This window comes from Megascapheus bottae, chromosome 9 (assembly GCF_031878675.1).
Source record: "Megascapheus bottae isolate mThoBot1 chromosome 9, mThoBot2.hap1, whole genome shotgun sequence".
In the NCBI taxonomy this organism is placed as follows: Eukaryota; Metazoa; Chordata; class Mammalia; order Rodentia; family Geomyidae; genus Megascapheus; species Megascapheus bottae.
Window position 1 is genome coordinate 15,643,625 of NC_143517.1, and position 24,689 is coordinate 15,668,313.

General features: G+C 38.5%; 2 protein-coding genes across 5 annotated transcripts in view; one reads left to right on the forward strand and one right to left on the reverse strand.

Moving 5' to 3' along the window:
• Positions 1-1,081: 1,081 nt before the first annotated feature.
• The window catches only part of Armc1 (armadillo repeat containing 1), a 55,285-nt gene continuing 31,677 nt past the window's right edge, over positions 1,082-24,689 (reverse strand). For 3 of the 4 annotated variants that reach the window (XM_090338889.1, XM_090338888.1, XM_090338890.1), the window contains 5 exons: positions 24,110-24,201; positions 13,792-13,981; positions 3,455-3,571; positions 3,293-3,367; positions 1,082-1,996 (listed from right to left, as the gene is read on the reverse strand). In XM_090338889.1, coding sequence (XP_090195015.1) covers positions 1,805-1,996; positions 3,293-3,367; positions 3,455-3,571; positions 13,792-13,981; positions 24,110-24,201 — 666 coding nt within the window. In that variant the 3' untranslated portion in view covers positions 1,082-1,804. The remainder of the gene's footprint in view (positions 1,997-3,292; positions 3,368-3,454; positions 3,572-13,791; positions 13,982-24,109; positions 24,202-24,689) is intronic. The other variant, XM_090338891.1, reaches the window with a different exon arrangement.
• Ppdpf (pancreatic progenitor cell differentiation and proliferation factor) lies at positions 19,341-19,759 on the forward strand. Its single transcript, XM_090339654.1, is given in 3 exon segments — positions 19,341-19,351; positions 19,419-19,589; positions 19,591-19,759. Coding segments are annotated over 3 exon segments (351 nt in total).

Below are 24,689 nucleotides of genomic sequence, written 5' to 3' on the forward strand. Positions count from 1 at the left end.
AAAAAAAAAAAAAAAAGATAAGCAGATGTGTGGCAAGATAAAATAAAAATTTGTTAAAACAGAAAGTAAACATCACTTTAATGGTTATAGAAAGGAGGTGGTTTTGTTTTGTTTTTCCCATATATCTGGTCTGGCAGCAAATAGTAATATGCATTTAAAGCAGTATGTGCCCTGAAAGCTTATATTTTGTTTGTGCGTATCACTTGAATTAGAGACCAGACACATGAAAAAAATATTGTTCTTGAGACCCTCAATACCTCTCCCTTCACATCAAATGTTAGTGAACTCAAGATTCCTACTGATGATGATATTTTACAATTACTTTTCTCCAGTAACACTGGATGCTTTAAATTTTCTCTAAAAGAGAAGCAAAGAAACCCTCCAGGGTCCAATTTTCACTTCACATTTCCAAGTAGTAAAATAGCAGCTGTACATGGTGATGAAAATGGGCTTCAATTTTTCCCTATTAGTTTTTGACATTAAAACATATCTGGCTACATTTCAAAAAAAAAAGTCTTAGATGTCAAATATTTTATAACTTATAACAAAGAATTACATACATGTGATTTGCTCTGACCTATCAGGATAAATATCCCGCGTGTGTGTGTGTGTGTGTGTGTGTGTGTGTGTGTGTGTGTGTGTACATATACAGAGAGAGAGAAAAAGTTCTGTTTCTTACCTTCACTGAAGTCATTTTCCGATTAGACACGAGAAACAAGATTAAATAACCAATGCTGATTTCCTTATAAGCAATAATTTGGGTCCTTTTTTTTTTCATTCAGTAGAACTGCAGCATTTTCATAATAAAAAAGGCAATGTAGAGAATCACTTATTGAATTGGCTGCTGCCAGGAAATTTGTATTTTAAAGTCAGACTCTACCCAAGAGTGGCACTATGGCTTTATAGGCATTTAATTTTTGTTTTCTTTCAAATCTGTCAATTCTTTCCTTCTATTATTTTCCTCTACTAGGACCTTGTGTATAATCACAAAGGTCAGGAGAGCACTTAAAATAACATGGTAGACTTCATTCTCAAGAGCTGATAGAAACCAAAGTGAACAGAAGTCAACTAGAACCACATCCAAACAGTTCCAAAAACACTTTGATACTACACATTTCCTCCTTTCTAACTGTTTCTTTGTTAACCTTATTGAAATTAGAATTAATAAGATTCCAAAGATTTTTTTGAAGAGTTGTATTTTTAAGGGATTACTATGTTAAAACATATTTTAACTTGCAAAATGTCATTAGTAATGTCCTTTCTATAAACATGGTTGGCAAAATAAAAAAGGCACAGATGGACAGGCATGGGGAAAAGAAGGGGCAAGAAATGTTTTCAACTTTCAGTGAAGATACCAAAGCATGTACCATTCACGAAGAAAAACAGAGAAAAATGTTCAGTAATTCATGCACAACTGGAGCTCTGATAAAACTTCTCTTCAGAAAGATCCTGAGGCTTGAGAAGAAAAGGAGCCTTCCTAATTACGTGCTTCACGTAAAATAAAACATACAGCTGTACATACACGTTTGGTTTTAACAGTGGACCCATGGTTTTCTTTTATAAATGTGAGGCAATTAAACGAAGGAAAACAAAACCAGAATACCTTCATAAACAAATTTCACCTGTAGCCTCTGACTTTTTATCACTCAGTGGGATAAAATGTAAAATGCAGCATACGCAATTATGTAATCTAAAAACTTTCATGATAACTTATTGCAAATTGCACTTGACAGTTCACCACAACAATGGAAAACTGGACCCTTGTTGGTTCAGACCGTCCTTGAGCCCCAAACTGAAGTTGAAATCACCAGTAAAATGATCTGGATAAAAAGTTTGCAGCGGTGCTTAGCCAGCTGGCTCCACCCTCTGGGTGTGAGCCGACTCGAGATACTGCTTTGTCCTGCTCCTTTGTGGGACTCTCATCCTCGGGCAGGTAGTCTGGAAGCTCTGTATTCTCTTCTACTTCCACAGGAGTATCTTGGAATGGGACCAGCATCTGATACAGAGATGTTAGGAGCTATTATGAGATCATATTGTGAGATCAACTTAATGTGATACACACACGTACGTGTACACACACACACACACACACACACACAGCAAATTACAGATCAGTTTTACTCTACATTCTAATTGCCATCTTTATTTGCAAATGCTTCTTGAATTTTTGGTCCTTTTGGTTTTTTTTTTTTTTTTTTTTTTTTGCCAGTCTGGGGCTTGAACAGAGTACTACTTCCACTTTTTCTGTGATTAACTGGAGATAAGACTGGCTTCAAACTGAGATCCTCAGATCTCAGCCTCCTGAGTGTCTAGGATTACAGGTGTGAGCCACCAGCACCTAGTTCCCCCCCCCCCATTTTTTTTTTTTTTTTTTTGGCCAGTCCTGGTGAGCTCAGGGCCTGAGCACTATTCTTGGGTTTTATTCAAGGCTAGTGCTGTACCACTTGAGCCACAGCACCACTTCCAGCTTTTTCTATATATGTGGTACCAAGTAATGGAACCCCGGTCTTCATGCATGCTAGGCATCACTCAACCCTAGGGCCAAACTCCCGACCCGCTTTTTCCTCTTTTTATTAACATGCATTAATTGAACAAAGGAGTTTCACTGCAATGTTTCCTCACTTGTATATAATGTACTTTCATCAAATTTACCTCCCCTATTATTCGTTCTTACTCTTCCTCCCTTGTAAATAATTTTAGCAGGAAACAGAGTTCTATTTTCATACTTGCATATGAAGCTCTTTGCCCATATTTGCCCTTCCTTCTATGTATACACAGATAAGAAGAACTACAAATGAGGGTACAGATGCCATTCTACTGAGATTCTAGGAGCAAATGAGCAACTTGTTTTGGTAAGACAACTAAAACAATATCAGGTCACTGTGTCTTGGATACCACAAACTACCTATTTGGGGAGACTGTGAGCTTACGACAGATCCTTTTCCCTGAAAAAATGCGGTTAAAGAGCAGCAACAGGCAAGATTATGTACCCAATGGTTGCAGCTCTATTTTCTGAATTGGAAAATCTAGAGTTAGAAATTATTTTAAATCAATACAAGGAAACCATGTATCTTTTATTTCATAAAATAGCAAGGCATCTCCACTGTGATGAGTTTTTCTCACAAGAACAGGCTGAACTCCACAAAATTTCTCCCTGTGTTAATGAACTATTAACCAAGAATAACACTACATTCCTATATTGTTAGCAACTACTGGTTGAGAAATGTTAGGAATCTGTTAATTGTACAAAAGAATAAAAGATCTAAATTATATATAAAGAAAATATTTTTACCTCTTCCCCACTTTCACTTTTCACAACTTGCTGAGCTTTCATGACCTTGGTTGATGCTATTGCTGATGCCAAAGCCTGGGCCAGGATAAAAAAATAACAACTTTGAACACTGATTTGTCTGCTAAAACCTTAGAAGTATATTTAGCCATTGAAAATACTAACCTCTGCTTTCAAATCTGAACGGATTCGCACCACACATCTTTGAACAGCCATTTGAAAAGTAAAGCTGATGACACCTTTAATTTTTAACAAAGCCTCTTCACATAGATTTCGTCGAGACTGGAAAAGTAAAAGCAAAGAATAGGTAAAATTAGTAATTCAATAAGCCAAAGAGAACTAGTTATTGTAACTATGTGTCATTTAAGCATAAGGATATGGAGAATGCATTTTCTGTCAACTTTATTGTCCTAAGAACATTATTGGGTATACTAACACAAATCTTGACAGCAGAGCCTATTACATAGATGGTTACTCTTAAGCAACAAAGCCACAATATCATGTTGCTATACTTATTATTGCAAACAAATGCAACACAATGATAAATACTGGTATATCTTAACCTGTCTACCACAGAAGTACAGTAAAAATACTAAGCAATTCAAAACTTTTATACTGCCACTATAATCTCATGGAACCAACCTTATAGGACCACAAATGGCATCCATTGTGAACTGAAATATGGAACACTGTTATGTGTACATGACTATATATTTTTTAAGAAGAGAGGGAAATGTGCCTATTTCAACTTCACTATTTTATATTTCAAGACAGTGATAGGGACAACTCTAATACCAAAGCAGAAAGAAAGAGAGAGAGAGAGACAGAGAGAGAGACAGAGAGAGAGAGAGAGAGAGAGAGAGAGAGAGAGAGAGAGAGAGAGAATGGAAACTAAGGAAGGAAGGAAGGAGAGCAAAAGCAATTCAGTAAAAGATCCAGGCCAGCCAGAGCTACACAGTGAAGGCCCTATTTCAAAACAAATTAAAAATATATAAAGCGTTTTAAATTTATCATTAAAAGGTAACAACAGATAAAATTTCAGCTTTTTCTTTTGGAGGTACAAAGCTAGGAGGTAGGGGAAGGAAAGTCCATGAGACTTTTTTTTGTTAGTTCTGGGACGAACTCTGGACCTAGGTGCTGTCCCTGAGCTCTTCAACTCAAGGCAACCACCTTACCCCTTGAGCCACAGTGCCACTTCTGGTTTCCTGGTGATTAAATGGAGATAAGAGTCTCAGGGAGGGAGAGACAAAATATGGATGTTGTGGCATTCTATGATGATTGCATTAGTTATGAAAAAAAATAGCATAGAACTGCTCCCCCAAATCTAGAGGCTGCAGTCTAATCCCATGGGGAGCAGTGGCCTATTGGCCGGAAAAACAATTGGAGCTACTAAAGTTAATAAGGATCAGGCAAATACAAGTTTCAAATATAGGTTTCTTCATGATCTCCCTGCAGTAAATACGCCCATGGGAGCCACCCGACCAGGGCTCCCAAGTCTTTCATCAATTCCTAATAATTTGTATATTTATGCTATTGAGATAAAAGATTGCTTTTTTCTAGAAACAGTGGTTTTCCTTTAACAACCTTTTTTGGAAAAGACACCCAGGTTTAAAGCAAAGGCCTCCAGAGGTAAGTAAAAGTCGGTCGACCACCCTGTATGTCTGTCTAAATAAGTTGTTTGGTGAGAGCGTTCATCTGAGTTCGTGTTGTTGTGTTAAATGTAAATCAATGTCTGATTCTGTTTGAGAGTAGGTTAGGATGGCCTCCGCCGGCCAGCTACTAAGGAATGGAAAATTCCGTAGGGGAGGCACCCCTGATTCCAGGGCCCCATGGTCTTTCCGTCACTGTGGTAGTTTAAGGCCAGGCATGCCATCAGAAGTTTAGGAGTTTCTTAAAAGTCTCTGCTTCTCTGTCTTTATTTCTGGAAAACAAAAGTTTCGTCCCCACCTGGCGTAGGTCTAGGGCCTGGTATGGCCCCTCCCACTCGGCAGGCTTAGTAGTGACAGTCTAGAGACAGTGGTTGGTAGGATGCAGACCACAGTCTTAGTTCTCCTAGGTTTAAGACTCCCACCCAACTTTCGTCTGCAAAAAGTATTATGGTAAAATTGATAACCATCCTAAATATGGATCCTTGTGGTTTGTGTGAGTGTGGGTACGCATATCCTTTTAAAATGAACGGCCGATATTAATTTTGCGCACTTTAAGATCTTTATGAATGTGTGTGAATGGGTGTGAGTAAACATGTTCAAGGTTAAATTGTCAGCATCCAAAACAATGGATAAATTCATAACTAAAACAAAAGAGGAGTTTTCTAAAGATTCTAAAATCTGCATTTAAAAAGAAAAAAGATCGTGAGGACATGTAAATTGTGAATACCATTTTTACAAGTCTCACCTCTACAATCCCCTGGGGTCAATTCCTGGGGCCTTAAACCTAATATTATCTGCCAGACTGATGTAACCCACTAAGCACCCTTTGGAAAATTATGTCTATAGATACTCATTCACACGCTTGTTGGCCACTGTGCATTCTGGTGAAAGAGCCTGACACACTGAAAGCCATTCTTTACAATGTTTTGTTATCTTGAGTTTTTTCCTACAGGTTAAAATGGATAATGGGCCTTGTTTTAATAAGACAAAAGGGAGGAGGCAACCCCCATGACCAATTGAGGACAGCTATGCTTACATTATTTTAAATTTTTCCAAGGATCAGCCTCTGACTGCCTTTCAGAGACATTGGTCTAATCAGACACCTTATTTAAAGGTTGAAGTCCATTGAAGAGATCCTCTTACTGGAGAGGCCCTGATCCCCTCATTAGTGTGGGGAGAGGATTTGAATGTGTCTTCCTTGTGGGAGAACCAAACCCTATTTGGGTACCGGCTAGAGATTTAAAATATTGTCAGAAAACAAACAAAAAATAATTACCCAAGAGCACCCCCTCTTGAGGTATGATTTCTCCCTCTCGTTCATAGGAATGAGGAGACCATACTGGACGCCCTGCTTAGCTGTGGTTCCTTCTCATCCTGAGCATCATTATCCACACCGCCCACAAAGACGCTACCTATAATATCAGCTTGATTTCCTGACTGCAGGAGTACTCCAAATAGTCGAGGCCTTGATCTGCTTAAAAAGGCTACAGGAGGTTCCCAAATGCCTCCAAAAATGAACTCGATACAAACTATCTATGGACCGGACTATGGTTGACTCCCTTACCTTCTCCCCTTTGTGGGCGGGCCCCTTGGTTACAGTGGGTTTTGTATTCACATTCAGATCTTGTGTAATCAATAAGCTCCTTCAGTGTCTTAGAAAACAGGATCAGGGAAAGCTGTTCAGCTAATGGTGGTCTGGCAACAATATGCTGTGCTATGAGATGGCGACTGGGAACTCTGTGAGGTTGACCCCGGCCCTTACCAGCATGTACAGGTACAGAAGCATTTCCTTTGCTGACGTTGGCCATCCCCCTTAATTCAAACCTGTTTGGGTCTGCCAACCCTACAGGTAAATTGCCTGAAGTGCTAGAGTGGTAGTCAATGACGGGTAAGATCTCCAGAGGGGGACAACCTAAGACAGGCACACTTCTCGAGTAAGGCAAATACCTGCTTAATAAAACAAAAGGGAGGAGATGTGGGGCACATGACCTCAAGGGTAAAAGGCCTACCTCATGGCCCAGTGCTCACTTCCTGGTTTTGGAGATCCAACCTGCCTGTCTCCTGGTTGGGAGGTTTGGCTATGGTTTGTGATGTAAAATAAGGCTACCTTGAACCCATGGATTGGCCCAGCCACCCTCTCTGACCACACATAACTCCCCCTGTCCTACCTACTTTTTTTTTTTTAATATGAAGACTTACAAATGAATTTTTGTTTATTTTACTGGAGAAGGTAGTTAGAAATCACACAAACAAAGGTTATTTGAATGAAGACCAACAATTTACAAAAGAAGTTCTGGGGAAGCTATTTAGTCTCTCTCTCTCTCTCTCTCTCTCTCTCTCTCTCTCTCTCTCTCTCTCTCTCTCTCTCTCTCACACACACACACACACACACACACACACAGAAGTTTTTTGAATATGAAAACTAACAAAAATATCTTGAGAGACCAATAATCAATTCACAAAATCATGGATAATAACCACACGTGTAAGTTGCCTCTATATTTTATTGTAAGTACTGCATTGTACCTCTCAGTCTGGCCAACTTTGACCTCAGAATTTTGCCCTAATTCTCTGGGGCGCTGCTCAGCTTTTTAATAACCATCTAATTGAGCAAATAGAGTAGTCTAGAAGATTCTGATGGGCTCCACTATCAACCTAGGTAATACAACCTATGTACAAAATAGTCTTAATAATTCTTTGTAGCTTTTTCCCCTTCTGGTTTTCTTTTAAAAATTATATTTTATTGTCATAGTAATGTATAAAGGGTTATGGTTACATTTGTCAGGTAGTAGGTACATTACTTCTTGAACATTGATACCCTTTCTCATGCTTTTCTCCCATTTTCTCTCCCCCATCCCCTCCCAATCATCTTGTTTTTCCCCTTCCCTTCCCTAAGCAAATACACAATATGTGTGTTTTTAGTGTAAGTAAAGTTTGTTTGATGAATTTGGGTGCTCCGGCATTTGGTGTGTAGATATTTAGAATGATTATATCCTCTTGAAGAAGAGATCCCTTTCGTAGTATGTAATAATCTTCTCTTTTTTTTGTGGGTCATGGGGCTTGAATTTGGCCTGTGCCCTGTCCCTGAGCTCTTCAGCTCAAGGCTATAGCCCAACCACTGGGCCTGGGAGTTGTCCCTGAACTCTTCATCTCAAGGTTACCACCCTACCCTTGAGCCAAGCCCCACTTCTCATTTTCTAGAGGTTAATTGGAGCTAAGATTCTCAGGTTCTTTTGTGCCAGGCTGGCTTTGAACCTCAATTCTCAGATCTCAGCCTCTCAGTAGCTAAGTCCTACCTACTTTTATGTTAATAGACAATCCTGCTTCTTACTTTAGCCCCTGGTAGCTTCTCATTAAACGAGTCTACTGTGACATTAAAAAAAAAAAAAAAGAGTCTCAGGGACTTTTTTTGTGCCCAGGCTGGCTTTGACCATGATCTCCAGATCTCAGCCTAAGTAGCTAGGATTTCAGGTTAAGCCACCCCGCCTGGCTTCACAAGACTCTTAATTCTAATTAACTACCAAAAAACTACAAGTGGAGCTATGGTTTAAATGGCTGATTTGAGTTTTAAGACCCAGTACTCATGTACATGCACATGCATGCACACACACACACACACACACACACACACACAGAAATGACCAATGGTTATAGGAACATGTCTCTTGGTGATAGAGGGCCTGCCTAGTAAGCTGAAGGTGCTGAGATCAAAAAAAAAGTGAACTAAAAAAAAAAAAGTTTAACTCAAAGTCAGTGACAGTGTTTGCCTAACGTGTACAAGGTCCTGGGTTCAACTACTCAGCACTGCAAAAATAAGTAAAATGGTAAGTAAGTGAGGGAAATGGGGACCAAGACATGAGAAAGGGTATCAATGTATTTGAAGTAATGCACCTTTTATCTGGTGAATATAATGTAACCCTTCTATTAATTACAATAAAAATATATGAAAAAAGAGCAGAAAATAAATAAAAAAGAAGCTATCTCTATAACCTACAGAGATTCATTACAAGCATATATACACACACACACACACACACACACACACACACACACACACACACACACATATATTATGCTAAAAGAAGTCCTTCAGGCAGAAGAATACAATGAAAATCCAGGTCAACATAAAAGGACATAAAGAAATGGCAAAGGTATGGGTAGATAAAAAATACTTTTATATTTTTAAAGGAGACAAAATGTTTAAAGCAAAAGCAATTAAGAACACTGAGGGCCTATAATACATGCACAATAATAACAGACAAAAAATGTAAGCACCTCATACTGCATGAAATATTAGTTGAAGCTAGACTATAATAAATCTAAGATCTAGTAAAAAAAAATGCCTGAATGAGGACTGCAGCTAATAAATAAAGAAGATAAAATGGATAACAGCCATGTCCCAATGACTCACACCTGTAATCCTAGCTATTCAGAAAGCTGAGAGCTGAGGGCTGAAAAGTTCATTGATTTCTATGTCTAACCACTAAAAAGTGGTATAGTTTTATACTCGAGCTCAAAAGCTCAAGAATAGCAGGGGGGAGAAAAGGAGAAAGAGAGGGGGAGAGGGGGAGAGCGGGAGAGAGGGGAGTGAGAGGAGAGGGGGAGAGGGGGATAGGAGGATAGGGGGGAGAGGGGGAATAGGGGGGAGAGGGGGAAAAGGGGGGAGAGGGGGGAGAGAGGAGAGAGAGGAGAGAGAGGGGAGAGAGGGAGAATAATATAAAAACATCCAATTAGTTGAAGGAAAAGAAAAAAGAAAACAAGACAAAACGAATAGAAAGCAATTAGGTGTTTGTTTTTTAAATCCAACTATATAAATAAGCAATAGTCAACGTATCCTAAAAAGCAAAGAATTTCAAATTGGACAAAGAAGCAAATCCCAAACATGTGATGCCTACAAGAAATCCACTTGAAATAGAAACACAAAAAGTAGAAAAATATACACGAATCAAAAGAAAGCTGGAATGGCTAGTATGAAAAGCATATAATGTAGAATGAGTACAAAAGGAATTACAAGTTCAGGAGACAACTGCTGCAGTTCTATAATATTCTGAAAGATTTGATGTGTTCTTAAATATTTGTAGAATTCACCAGTGAAAAGCTAGGAGCAATGGTGCACACGTTGAATCCCAGTACTAAGAAGGACTGAGTTCAAGACCAGCATGGGCTGCACAGTAAAAACCTGCCTCAAAATTCAAAGAAAAGGGGCTAGGAGTTTGGTCTAGTGATAGCGTGCTTGCCTAGCATGCACGAAGAACCAGGTTCGATTCCTTGGTACCATATACATAGAAAAAAGACAGAAATGGTGCCGTGGCTTAAGTGGTAGAGCTCTAGCCTTGAGAAAGCCCAAGGACAGTGCTCAGGCCCTGAGGTGAAGGCCTAAGACTGGCAAAAAAAAGAAAATAAATAATAATTAAAAGAAAAAAATTCACCAAGGAAATAACCTAGGCCTGAAGTTTTCTTTGTATGAAGGTTTTCAAACTATAAATTCAATTTCTGTAAAAGACATACAACTAGTCATTTTTGAGTAAGGTTTGTTAATATGTGCCTATTTTCACTATCAAATTATTGGCTTAAAATTATTTACTTAGAATTCTTTCAATATCTACAGGATTTACCCTGGTGTCTTCTCTCATATCGGACATTATTATTATTATTATTATTATTATTATTATATGTTGGTTGTGGGGCTTGAACTCTGGGCCTGGGCATTGTCCTTGAGCTCTTCAGCTCCAAGCTAGTGCTACCACTTGAGCCACAGCACCACTTCCAGTTTTCTGGTGGTTAATTGGAGATAAGAGTCTTACGGACTTTTGTGGCTGGTCTGGCTTGAACTAAAATCCTCAGATTTCAGCTTCCTGAGTAGCTAGGATTATTGTCACATCTGACATTATTAATGTGTATCTATTTTTTTTGTCTTGTGACCAACCCTGTGATTCTTTAAAATTTTATTGTTGGGGTGTTACAGTTACATTTTTCAGATATTGAGCACACTACTTCTTGAACATTGATACCCCTTTCTCATGTTTTTGTTCCCCTTTCCCTCCTCATCACCTTGGTTTCCCCCCTCTTGTTTTCCCCCTTTCCTGCTTCAAATAAACAAATGTATATACAATACACCAGGCAACATTAAGTCAGATACAGTAACCACATGAGATTAACATAAGGGGAAAAAAAGAGAAAATAAATAACTGCACATAGCACAGAGAACAATAATCATAAAAATAAACCTCTTGTTTCCAAATCCTAGAGTTCATTTTGTTTAGCCCCATGCTATATGGCAATATGTGCATAGCTTTTGAGCTATTGTGATCCTCTTCTAGGAGAGTCCTAGATGAGTACTAATTTTACAAATGAGGGAAACCATTGAGCCTATGTTTCTTTGGGTCTGGGTTACTTCACTTAATATGGTTTTTTCTAAGTCTTTCCATTTCCTTACAAATGGGGCGATATTATTATTATTATTATTATTATTATTATTATTTTGGCGGTAGCATAGAATTCCATTGTGTATAAGTACCATATCTTCTTGATCCATTCATTCTTCTACTAGTAACTTTAGTATGTCCTTGTTTCTGGACATCTGGGTAAATGCCAAGGAGTGGGACTGCTGGGTCATACGGGAAATTTATGTTTAGTCTTTTGTGGAATCGCCATACTGCTTTCCAAAGTGGTTGAAGGAGTTTACACTTCCACTAACAGTGTAGTAGTCCTAGTGTTCCCTTCTGGTTGCATCCTACCAGCATCTGTTGTTATTAAGAGCTCTTGATCATGGCCATTCTAATTGGAGTGAGGTGGAATCTTAAAGTTGTTTTGATATGCATTTCTTTTATGGACAGAGATTATCAACCATTTCCTCATGAGTCTACAGGTCATTTTTATTTCCTTTCTTGATGGTTGCTTCTTTCTGATTTGTTTTTAACAAATTCTTTTTTTTTTAGTTGTAGATATATTTTAGATATGAGGCCTTTGTCTGTTGTATAGCTAGTGAATATCTCCCACTCTTTTGGCTATTTAACTTGCTAGCTATGTCTTTTGCCATATAGAAGCTCTGCCATTTGTCCAAACTTTATTTGTTGTGTTTCTGGGTCTTTATTAAGCAAGTTTGACCTGTGCCAAGGAAATCTAGTGTATCTCCTATTCCTTCTTATAAAGTTTTCAGGGAAACTGCATTTACCTCAAGGTCTTTGATCCATTTGGAATTAATCCTGGTGCAGGGTGACATATGGATCCAACTTAAGTTTTCTACAGGTGCCTAACCAATTCTGCTAGCACCATTTGTTAAAGTGGCTTTCTTTTTCCCAGCCTTTTTGGCTCCCTTACCTAAGATTAAGTAGCCACAGGTCTGTGGGTTGAGTTCTGGGGCATCAGTTCTATGCCATTGGTCCTCAGGCCTGTTCTTATGCCAGTACCAAGCTGTTTTTTGTTACTATAGCTCTGTAATAGACTAAAGTTTTGGTATTGATATTCCTGCAATGCTGTTCTTTCTGCTAAGGATTCTTTTGGTCCCCCTTCAAATCTTTTTCTTTAGGCAGTAATAGGTTTCTTTTTTGTTGTTGTTGGAGACTTTTTTTGTGTGCTGATCCTGGGGCTTGAATTCAGGGCCTGTGTGCTGTCCCTGAGATTTTTTGCTCTAGGAAAGTGCTCTACCAACTTAAGCCACAGCTCCACTTTTTTATTTTTGTAAGTTTATTGAAGGTTGAGTCTCATGGACTTCCCTGCCTGGGATAACTTCAAATCAAAATTCCCAGATCTTAGCTTCCTAACTAGGATTACAGGCATAAGCCACCAGCACCCAGCTGGTATTGGGGTTTGAACTGAGAGCCTTGTGCTTGGCAAGCAGGCCATGTTCCCATATCGATGCTCTTTTTTTTAAAAGATTCTACATATGAGAAAAAAAACACAGAAAGCTTATCTTTTTGAAGATGGCTTAGTTTGGTAAACATAATAATTTCCAGTTTCTTTAAAATTTATTAAGATTTGGACTGAGAATGTGGCTTAAGTGGTAGAGTGCTTGCCTATCATGCATGAGGCCCTGGGTTCAAGTCCTCAGTACCACATAAACAAAAAATAAATAAAAAAATAAATTTACTAAGGTTTATTTTATAGTTCATTACATGGTTTAAACTTGGAAACATTCTTTGAGCATGTGAAAAAGACTATCTTTTGTTTTGGGGTAGGGTATTCCATAAAATCAATTAAGATTAAATTGATAATATACTATGTTATCTCTCATCTCTTTTGCTGTCCCTTGGTTATCTCATGTTGTTACAGTTATCTGATATATTGGATATATGTTTATTTGGTTATTTGAAATCGGGTAGGAAAGGGGGGAAAACAAGATGAGGGGTAGGGGGAGGGAAATGGGGACCAAGACATGAGAAAGGGTATCAATGTTTGTGAAGTAATGCACCTTTCATCTGGTGAATATAATTGTAACCCTTCTATTAATTACAATAAAAAAATATATGGAAAAAAAGAAAAAAAAAGATTAAATTGACTGACAGCATTATTTGGCCCTTTATTGCATTTACTGATATTCTATACAATTCTATTAAGAAAATGGTGTTGAAACCTGTAGCTCTAGAGTAAATTTGTCTGTTTCTTTTTGCCTTTCTGACATTTCATATAATTTGCTTCAAATATTTTAGAGCTCAAGTATTAGTTATAAACATTTAAAACTAAATGTCACTAATTAAATGAACCCCTGACCATAAAGTGACCTTTCTTTATTAGTATAGGATACAATTACTAAAACTTTTTAAGACTACTGGAAAGTGACATTGGGGAAAAAAATGGTTTAGTTACTAGCACTTCTCTTTCCTATCTCATGAACCACATTTTTATAAGTCTTACCGTATCATCAAGCCCGTCTATATGCAAAACCACTGTTTTGGCACGTTTGTTTGTAGTTCCCAGAAAAAACTGAGCTTTCCTTCGACGAGAATTCATTTCATTAAAACTATCACCATCTGCCATGTTGGAGGACTGAAGAATGTCATAGATTTCAGAGGCCAGAAGTTTTGTTTCTCCTGGAGTTGTAGTCCTTAAAAAGACACACAAAATTATAAATTAGTCATTTCTACTAATTCTGACATTTTATTTAGCAGTTTTGAGGAGCCCTGTTTCCTTTATCTTGATGCTGTTTTCAAAATATCAATGCATCTTAGAAGAATGATACAAAAAAAAGCATCTAGTCTACACGGGTCTTCTAATTTCTTTTTAAACATGCTTCTTTGAGATCCAAAATCCATCACTGTAGTGGTACAAAAGCACATTTAACTAAAATCTTAACAGGGAATCAACTGACCAGATCAGTTTATGACATGTCACTGAATTATTACTAATGTTTAACTCACCATCTGAAGTTACCTGACTACCAAAAACACAGTAGCTAAGAATTCAAAAGAGGAAAACTGAGGTAAGACCATTCATATTATCAGCTATCTCAAGAGATTTTGTATTTTTAGTACATTCAAGCTAATTTCCATATTTCATAAAAGTATACATAAGCATGGACCCAAAGCAAAACCATTGTATTCTTAAACTTTAAGTCCTACTATACAACTTGTTATATCAACATCTGCTGATTCCAACAGATCCTTCTGCAGTGAAACATTCTACAACTGCACTGCTACCTCATTATTAAGCATGTAAAATGTAGCTTATGTAACTAAGGAAGTAAATTTTATTCTAATGAGTCATACTAATCAGTTTCATTAATGAAAACAGTAAATGCACATACACCTGCAAGAAAATCCTCATCTAACCCATATATGGTTAAGTCCAAACCTTACAACAAGCCTTAAAAAGCCATCCCAGGGTAGGAGTTTGACCTACTTGTAGAGTGGTGGCCTAGCATGCACCAACACCTGGGTTCAATTCCTCCATACCACATACATAGAGAAAACCCGGAAGTGGTGCTGAGGCTTACGTGGTAGATCTCTAGCCTTGAGAAAGCCCAAGGACAGTGCTCAGGCCCTGAGCTCAAGCCTTGGACTGGCCAAAAAAAAAGTCATCCTACCAATCTGACTACATCAGCTTTGTCGTTAGTACTATAATTCTCCAAGTTAACTTACAATGATATTTGGCTATCTCCTAGAAAAATGTTGAATTTTTATATATTTTTCTTTGTTTTCTTTTTTGGAATATTTTTCATACGTAAACCTTTTTTTCATACCTTTCCTCAGCCGGAATCACTTCAGCCTGTATGCTTTCTAAGTCTTACTTCTATCTTCAAAATCTGCTTGACCATTTTTTCTACAAAGCACTCCCTTTTTCTCCTCTCTCTCTTCTATGTCTGTACTATACATGAAGATCTTAGTGATTTTAATCCTCTTTTTCACAGGAATATAAATGTTTCATTAATAGTAATATATTCTCTTTGTAGCTTTCCTAGAACCTAACAAAAATTTTTCCATTCATTTACTGAAGAGGAATTAAATGAATGTATACGTCAAATTATCCCCCGGAATTAAAGTTCTATATAACTAAAATATGTCCAGTGATAGTCACACAAGATACTATACTGAGCTGTTGTTAATCACACAGGTAAATTACTCTAGATGATTTTAGCCCTAGGTTATGGGAAACTATCATAAAGATGATTTTTTAAAGAATGTTTCCGCATCTATGATAGCTGTTCTACAATTTATTGAAAAAGTCACCATGTTACTTAGATAGCACCCAGGTCCCGATTTCAGGACCTGGACTAGCACCAAAAATGAGAAAAATAGTATGTTTCCCTTTTATAACCATTAATAGTTTTTTTTTCGATGTTTTTATCATTCTACCACATTAAACAGAAGAGGCAATTAATGATCCTAATATTTTTTTCTTTTTCTTTTTTTTTTTTTTTTTGCCAGTCCTGGGCTTGAGCTCCGGGCCTGAGTACTGTCCTTGGGATTTCTCAAGGCTAGCGCTACCACTTGAGCCATAGCACCATTTCTAGCTTTTTTCTGTGTATGTGGTACTAAGGAATGGAACCTGGGTCTTTGTGCATGCTAACCAAGCACTCTGCCACTAGGCCAAACTCCCAGCCCCCTAACATTTTTTTCTACAATTGCTATTTCAAAACTTTGTAGGGGCCAGGAGTGTAGCCTAGCAGTAGAGTGCTTGTCTAACATGCACAAAGCCCTGGGTTTGAGTCCTCAGTACCACATACACTGAAAAAGCCAGAAGTGTCACTGTGACTCAAGTGGCAGAGCGCTAGTGTTGTGCAAAATGTAGCCAAGGACAGAGCACAGGCCCTGAGTTCAAGCAAAAAAAAAAAAAAAAAAAATCCCACAACTTTGTAAATATTTTCTTTTTGTTACATTTATTGGCTGATGGCTAACTGTGGTGCTATGCCAGGGCCAACCGGCAGCAAACCAGGGTTCGCAGATTGGGGTTCCTGAAATAGGGGACAAGGACTAGGAAGAAAAAGAAGAGAGACAGACACACCGGGTCCGGGATGTCCGCAGTCCAGGCAAAGACTGCCGAGACTGCCGCGTTTATTTTCCACTCCCCCTTCTTCCCCCCTCCTCTCCCAGGGAACCTCCAGGTGTTACATTCATATGGTAATTCTCAGGTCATTTACATAGAATAGGGCCAGAAAGCAATAAGACAATATAGCCATCGTCTGATGCAAGTCAAGGTACAGTTTGATTCCACTCTGGCTCCCAACAGTGCTAGTAATTAAATATAGAACCTTGTGTACCCTAGGTAGTACTCCATCATCAAGTCAGATTCTTTTTATGGTTTTTGTTAATTTATGAATCAGACATAAATTTTCCTATTAAATGAAACATACAAGTAAAGTATTTTTCTAAGTCAGTGAGATATTTGTTCTCACCCAAATTATCTTTTATCAACTTCAATACAGACGAAATTGTTCTTAAGGTTGATTTGGAGAGAAGATACAGCAGTGGCAGAAATGTTGTCCTAGTATGCATAAGGCCCTAGATTTAATCCTTAGTGCTGAAACAAAGGCTGTCTTTTAATTCCAAATTACAGGAGGTCTGCAAGGCATAGCCACTATGCACTGTCTGAGAAACCTGGTGAAGTAGAAACTGCTAATTAACAGTATTACTTTACAAAATTTAAGGGGTTAAGAAACAAATATATCTACATTTGAATTAAAATCTTGAAGGAAAATCTGTTTCTAAACTTTATTAAATAAGTACTTAAAAGTTTCAGAAAAGTACTGTCCATCAAAACTTTCTGATAGTGGAAATCTTGGCTCTAGACACAGGACTACTGAATGTTTAAGAATACAGCTAGTATTTAGATTGATTTTGTACTGTGTTCACAGATAATATATGTATGCATGTGTTTATAGTTAAGAATATCTCTAAAATAGTCACAATTAAATAATTTTTCTCTATCTAGATAGAGAGAGAGAGAGAGAGAGAGAGAGAGAGAGAGAGAGACAGAGAGAGAGAGAGAGAGCTAGTGTGACTGAGAGCCATGAAGCTGAAGTTTAATCTAACTTTAATTCATTAACTGCTCATGTGACTAATAACTACCATACTGGGCCAAATAATTTAAGAAAAAGAGGGGGAATTGTTTCTGGTATCCATTTCCTTAAGCTAGCTTTCCTTTTTCTGATTATTCTCATACCTACAAGCAACCATTTCTATGGCACTCTATCTGAAAAGAGGCTCTGCAAAGGAATTTGGCTTTTTTAGTGGAAAGAGAAAGAAGGAAATGAAAAAGAAAATAAAAACTCTTATTAGGCTGCTCACTGGAAGAATACTTGCCTGGTATTCATAAGGCTCTAGGTTCAATCCCTAAGGCTGCAAAAATAAACAAAACTCATGACTATTTTGTGAAATTTTCAAAAGTATTCAAAATTATAGTCATTCCAGATATTTCAGGGAGAAGCTTAATTCACTATGTAAAAATACGGCTTTAGAGCTTAATTTGACTGACTTCCACAAGAGCAGCAACAGAGTGAGGAAAGAAATAGCCATTTACCCATATAACAAATTGCAAAGAGGGAGCACGCACAGTTGTGACTGCATATACATCTTCAGATGTTGCTTATGCTATTTTACTAAGAAAGTTAAGAATAGGTAAAAAAAAAAAAAAAAAAAAAAAAAAAGCCTGGATCTGGTGACTCACATCTTTAATCCTAGCAACTCAGAAGGCTGAGATCTAAAGATCTTGGTGCAAAGCTAGCCTAAGCAGGAAGACTGCATGAAACGCTTATCTCTAACTGATCACCAAAAAGTTGGAAGTAGAGCTGTGGTAGAGGACTAGCTTTAGGCAGTAAAACTCATGGACAGCACTCAGACCCTGAGTTCAAACCCTGGGACTAGAACACACACACAAAAAAAACAAAACTAAAATGATACTTGTTTGTGTCTACTTAGGACTAGCAAAACCAGTTACATAATACTCCATTCAAAAATTCCAATTTTGGGCCGGGAGTTTAGCCTAGTGGTAGAGTGCTTGCCTCGCATGCACAAAGACCTGGGTTCGATTCCTCAGTACCACATACATAGAAAAAAAAAAAAGCTGGAAGTGGTGCTGAGGCTCAAGTGGTAGAGCTCTAGCCTTGAGAAAGTCCAAGGACAATGCTCAGGCCCTGAGCTCAAGCCCAGGACTGGCACCAAAAAAAAAAAAAAAAAAAAATTCCAATTTTACACTTTTATATAGTATAACATACATTTGTAAAGGCTTTTAACTAAAAGAATTATTAAAGAGCCAGGCACTACTAGTGGCTCACGCCAATAATCTTAGCTCCACAGGAGGCTGAGCTCTGAAGAACGTGATTCAAAGCCAGCCCAAGCAGTTAAATTCATTGAAACTCTCATCTCCAATTAACCACAAGAAAACCGGAAGTGGAACTGTGGTTCAAAGCAGTACAGCACTAGCTTTAAGTGAAAAAGCTCATGGACAGAGTTTAAGCCCTGAGTTCAAGGCCCTCGACAAACCAAAAAAAAACCAAAAAACAAAAAAACTGGAGCCTGGTGCAGTGGCTCAGGCCTGAAATCCTAGCTACTCAGGAGGCTGAGATCTGAGAATCGCGGTTCAAAGTCAGCCAAGGCACTAAAGACCATGGCACCCTTTTATCTCTTTTAACCACTAGAAAACCGGAAGTGGCCCTGAGGCTCAAAGTGGTAGGACAGTGGCCTTGAGCTGAAGAGCTCAGGGACAGCACCCAGGCCCTGGGGTAGGGCAGTGGCCTTGAGCTGAAGACCTTAGGGACAGCATTCAGGCCCAGAGTCCAAGACCCACAACGGACAAAAAAAAAAAAATCGTTAAAGGTGTTTACTTCCTCTCTTCTTAAGGTGGTAAGATTTTAGCTGGGCATCAGTGGCTCACGCCTGTGAAACTAGCTATCCAGAAGGAAGAGATCTGGAGGACAGCACAGTTCCCAAAATCCACTAGCAAGAAGTGGGCTGGAGGTTCCGCAGTGCATGCGCCGCCTGCGCACTAGAAAATAGTTCCGCGGCCGGCCCAGTGTCCCCGCCTCCGCCATCTGTGACCACGCGCAGAGGCCCACGAGGGGTCGACACGGAGGTCTTCCTGGTCCATGGCGGAGTATGGCAGTCACCACTCCAGTGGCCACCACTTGTGGCCACCCACCACTGCTACCGGCGCTGCCTGGGCTCCGCATCCAGCAACAGCTCCAGCGGAAGTGCCCAGTGCGCCGGCGAAGCTGTTCCTGGGTCTCCCCAGCTGCTTCTTCAGGAAATCCACCTTCCTGTTCTATAGGAATCTCCAGAGTAATCGCAGCAGCTATCCCAGATCTCTAGCAGTCATCGTGGCTCCTGAAGCCATAAGAAAGCATCCTGTCAGCCAGCGAAGCCAGGCTAACACTGGGCCCCCATCCTGACCTGCTGCCACCAGCTCAGGTTTCCAGGGTGCTAGGCCAGAGCCTGCCCACCATTCCACCTTGCAGACTAGGCAGGCTACAGCAAGAAAGACATCAACAGGAAGTTGACGGTGCCCCATCCCTCATGGCTACACTAGGCTGCCGTGACCACTGGCAGGTACCAAGCACCAAGCAGAAAATAAACTGCAGCTATCAAAAATACAAAGTGAGCTATAGAAATGGCTCAAGTAGTAGAGTACCAGTCATGTGAAAGGCCAAATGAAAGCCGAAGGCCTTGAATTCAAGCCCTAATACTAGCATAAAACAAAAAACCAAGAGCTTAATAGTAAGAGGGCACTGTTGATAGGCTCCTAATATAGTTGTTATTCCTAAATGATGTGTCCAAGAGGAAGCCAGAAATCTCAGATTTCCCAGGAATGGGCAAAAAACTGAGCGATACTGAAAATATATGTAGCGTATTTTTCTGGAATTCCAGTAAAAATATACAGAACAAATTTCAAGATTTTCATAAAAATCTGAACAGAAAAGTTCAACATACAGAGGAAGGAATACAAAGCACTTCAGGGAAGATAAAGAATGAAGGGGGAAAAAAAGACTCACAGTAGTTTTCTAAGAAGTTCAATCTATTGAAGCAAATGCTGTTTTGTTACTTAACAAGATACTTGGGAAGAAACGACAGTATTTCATCTATCTGTATAGTCCTCCAATATAAAATCGGTTTTGCATTTTGTCTGTTTGGTATAGTTGTGAGTTCCAGGCTTATCTGTTCTAAGCACAACTGTACTTTTTCTGGAGTTGTATTGTCTATAAAAGTCATAACTACAAAAAAGTCTAAGGTGTACAAATCTTTACAAATTACTTTTAAAACAATTACTGATATGTTTATTGGAGGTAATAAGAGTTAATTTCTAATTACATATAAAACAATTGTATATATACCTATGGGTGAAACAATTATAATAAAAGGGATATGAACATTGTATCTGGAGGATTTAAATTCAGTTCTGCCTAGAAGTGTTCCAAATATTTAAGCCATGTCATTCCTTTTTTTTGGCCAGTCCTGGGGCTTGAACTAAAAGGGCTTGGGCACTAATCTTGGGCTTTCTCAAGGCTAGTGCTCTACCACTTGAACCACAGCACCAATTCTAGCCTTTTCTGTGTATGTAATACTGAGGAATTGAACCCAGGGCTTCATGCATTCTAGGCACTCTACCACTAGACCATGCTCTAAACCCCAAGTCATGTCATTCTTTATGAGACTGTTCTTAGAAAAGAATAAAGTATAGTTGAATTGAACAGACAGTTGCAACTCAAGAAAACATTTTTTAAAAGTTACTAAGAGCTAGAATCCAGTAGCTCACACCTGTAATCTGGATTTGGTTTTTGAATGCATTTATGGCTGGTTTTGCTTAGGGGTATAAATAAGAATCAAATGTTAGAATCAAATTTATTTTAAACAAAATCAGAAGATTTTAGGCAAGGAATAAAGAAAACACATATATTTGTTTTCCTGCCAGCATTCTTGGCACATCAGGGTTAGAGTTACAGGTAGATCTCGAGTTCAGGTAAGGGATAGGGTTACGGAATGGGACAGCTTTGGGGACAAAATGAGTATTCTAAGAACAAGTAGAAGCAAAGTACATGTGAGACAGTAAGTACAGAATTTCCTTACATTTGATCTCAGAAAGTGAGATCAGAGGATTCCAATTCAAAGCCCAGCTCAGACAACAAAGTGTGCAAGACTCTCATCTCCAATTAACCACCAGAAGTGGCTCAAAAGGTAGAGCAATAGCTTCGAGTACAAAAGCTCAGCGTTGGGAGCATGGCCTAGTGGCAGAGTGCTTACCTAGCATGCACAAAGCCCTGGTTTCAATTCCTCAGTACCATATACACAGAAAGAGCCAGAAATTGTGATGTGGCTGAAGTAGTATAGCACTAGCCTCGAGAAAGCCCAACGACAGTACCCTATTGCCCAGATCTTGAGTTCAATCCCCAGGACTGGCAAAAAAAAAAAAAAAAAAAAAGTTCAGGGACAGCATCCAGGCCTTCAGTTCAAGCCCCAGGACCAGTACACACACACAAACACACACACACACACACAATTTACCCCCAAAAAGTATTTACTAGGGCCAGGAGTTTGGCCTAGTGGTAGAGTGCTTGCCTCGCATGCACAAAGACCAGTGTTTGATTCCACGGTACCACATACATAGAAAAAAGCCAGAAGTAGTGCTGAGGCTCAAGTGGTAAGAGCTCCAGCCTTAGGAAAGTCCAAGGACAGTGCTCAAGCCCTGAGCTCAAGCTAGGACTGCAAATATATATATTTACTGGAGTTTCAAAGCATAAAGCTAAGAAAGTGAAAGGTGGATGACATGAGCTCAAACATCGAACATACAACCATTTGAACAGTGATTACACCATTGATTTTTGTTGGTTACTTTGGAGATGGAGCCTCATTGACTTTTCTGCCTGGGATGGCTTTAAACCTCAATCCTCTGGATCTCAATAATTAGGTGATCCACCAATGCCCAGATGGCATTTACCAATTTAATTGGTAATTTATTTAAAATCAGTTTGAATTATTGTGCTTTGAATTTATATAAAACTTGGCGAGGAGTTTGGCCTAGTGGTAGAGTGCTAGCCTAGTATGTATAAAGACCCAGGTCTAATTCCTTGGTACCATATACATAGAAAAAGTCAAAGGCGGACAGGAATTTGGCCTAGTGGTAGAATGCTTGGCTAGCAGGCACAAAGACTCAGATTCAATTCCTCAGTACCATATACACAGAAAAAAAAAAAATCCAGAAGTGGTGCTGTGGTTCAAGTGGTAGAGTGCTAGCCTTAAGAAAGTCCAAAGACAGGGGTCAGGGCCTGAGTTCAAGGCAAAAAAAGAAAAAAAGAAACTTCAAAAAGATGTTTCTGAATTGTATATGTAAAACAACATAAGGAAAACCAGGAGGTTCTTAAAATCATACTTCAAATTTCTATATTTTTATTTTTTAATAATATGTAACTAAAGAAAGTCTAGTAGTGATTTTAAAATAATTTTAAAAAAGCATCTAGCAGGTGCTGGTGGCTCAAGCCTGTAGTAGGTGCTGGTGGCTCAAGCCTGTAATCCTACTCAGGAGGCTGAAATCTGAGGATCGAGGTTCAAAGCCAGCCGGGGCACCAAAATTCCTAAGGCTCTTAGCTCCAATTAATCACCAGAAAACTGAAGCAGCGCCGTGGCTCAAATGGTAGAGCTAAAGAGGTCAGGAATAACACCCAGGCCCAGAGTTCAAGCCCCATGATCAACCAAAAAAAGAAACAAAGAAAAAAGAAACAAGTAGATGAAAATTTTCCGTAAACTATTACTGCAATCTAAAAATAAAGAGAATATAATTCTAATAAAAGATATGCTATCATAGGTTATATGCCCCCAAATACATTGACAGTTAATCTTATGGTTATAGATAAGCAGTGATACTATCAATAGTCCTTGGAAAATGTTTTGATTTTATTTGAAGTATTGAGAAACATTGTACTTCTGAATAACTTTTTTTTAAAAAAACAAAAATTCTACATTATATGAAGTTTTGTAAAGTGTATATAAGTTGAATTGCTAGCAGAGCAACAGAGATGACTAATCACATGTAATGAACTCCAAGACTACTGCATGGTCCAACACATTTTGTTACTTTACTGGTTTCACTCAAAAGAACCTTGATCAAGATCATGGCAATTAAAAGTTACTTTTGAGCCAGCCACCAGTGGCTCACACCTGTAATCCTAGCTACTCAGGAGTTTAGATTACTTTTAATAAGATGGTAAGATTTTTATGAATCTCATTACAGGTTTCCTGAAAAATCTAGTTTTGGGGGGAGCTTTTTTGTTTTGTTTTGTTTATGGTACTGGGGTCTGAACTCAAGACTTTGTGCTTTCTAGGCTGATAGTCCACTAATTGAGAAATGCTTCCAGCCAATTTTTTGTTTTGTTTTGCTAGCTATTTTCAAAACAAAGTCTTTCAAAAATTTTTTTTTTCCTAAGGCTGACCTCAAACCAAAATAATCATTACAAGTTTCTCAGTGTATTTGGAATCTCAGTTGCTGTATCACGTGGTTAATAAAACCATGCCTTGGCTTGTAAATTTCAAAACTATACAATGTTAGAATCAGGTTTTGGATCAATATGTTCAAATCTATGCAGAAATCTACCTCATGGTATGGACATGATATTCTTCAGAATTAAATCTTCAAAATCAAATTTGAAAATTAAATAAAAACTAAGAAAACTAAATTTCAGTAAACTATGCTATCAATCAGTTTACACTTAACAAAATTCACTGCATTAGGGAACACTCCATGTTGTACTTACTTCTGTATAACGTTTTGCAAGCTTAACATCATACCAAGTTCTCCTTTCATCTTTTCTCTGTTTGCACGACACTCTGCCAAGTATCGAAGAGCCTACAAGCAAAAACATGAACATGTTAATTCACATTCCAAATATTCAAAAATGTAACTACCACTAATTTATTGCAAGAGAAAAAAGAAAATGTAAAGCTTGGGATGAGGGGTGTAATACTGGGGCTTGAACTCAGACCCTGGGCTTGCTCTCTTAGCTTTTTTCCCCCCAAGGCTCATTATACTCTGTTACTTAAGCCACAACTCCACTTCTGGATTTTGGTGGCTTATTGTAGACAATAGTCTCACAAACTTGCCTGCCTGGGTTGTCTTCTAACCATGATCCTCAGATCGCAGCTTCCTGAGTAGCTAAGACTATGTGTATGAGTCCCAAATTTCCAGATTAAGGCTTTTTATTTTTTTACTTTCATTTATTTCTTATTTAGGTAAGTCATGAAGCTTGAACTTTGGGCCTGGGCATTGTCCCTGAGCTCTTCAGCTCAACAGCACCTTGGCTGTGGCTTTTATTTTAATTTTTGTGCCAGTCCTGG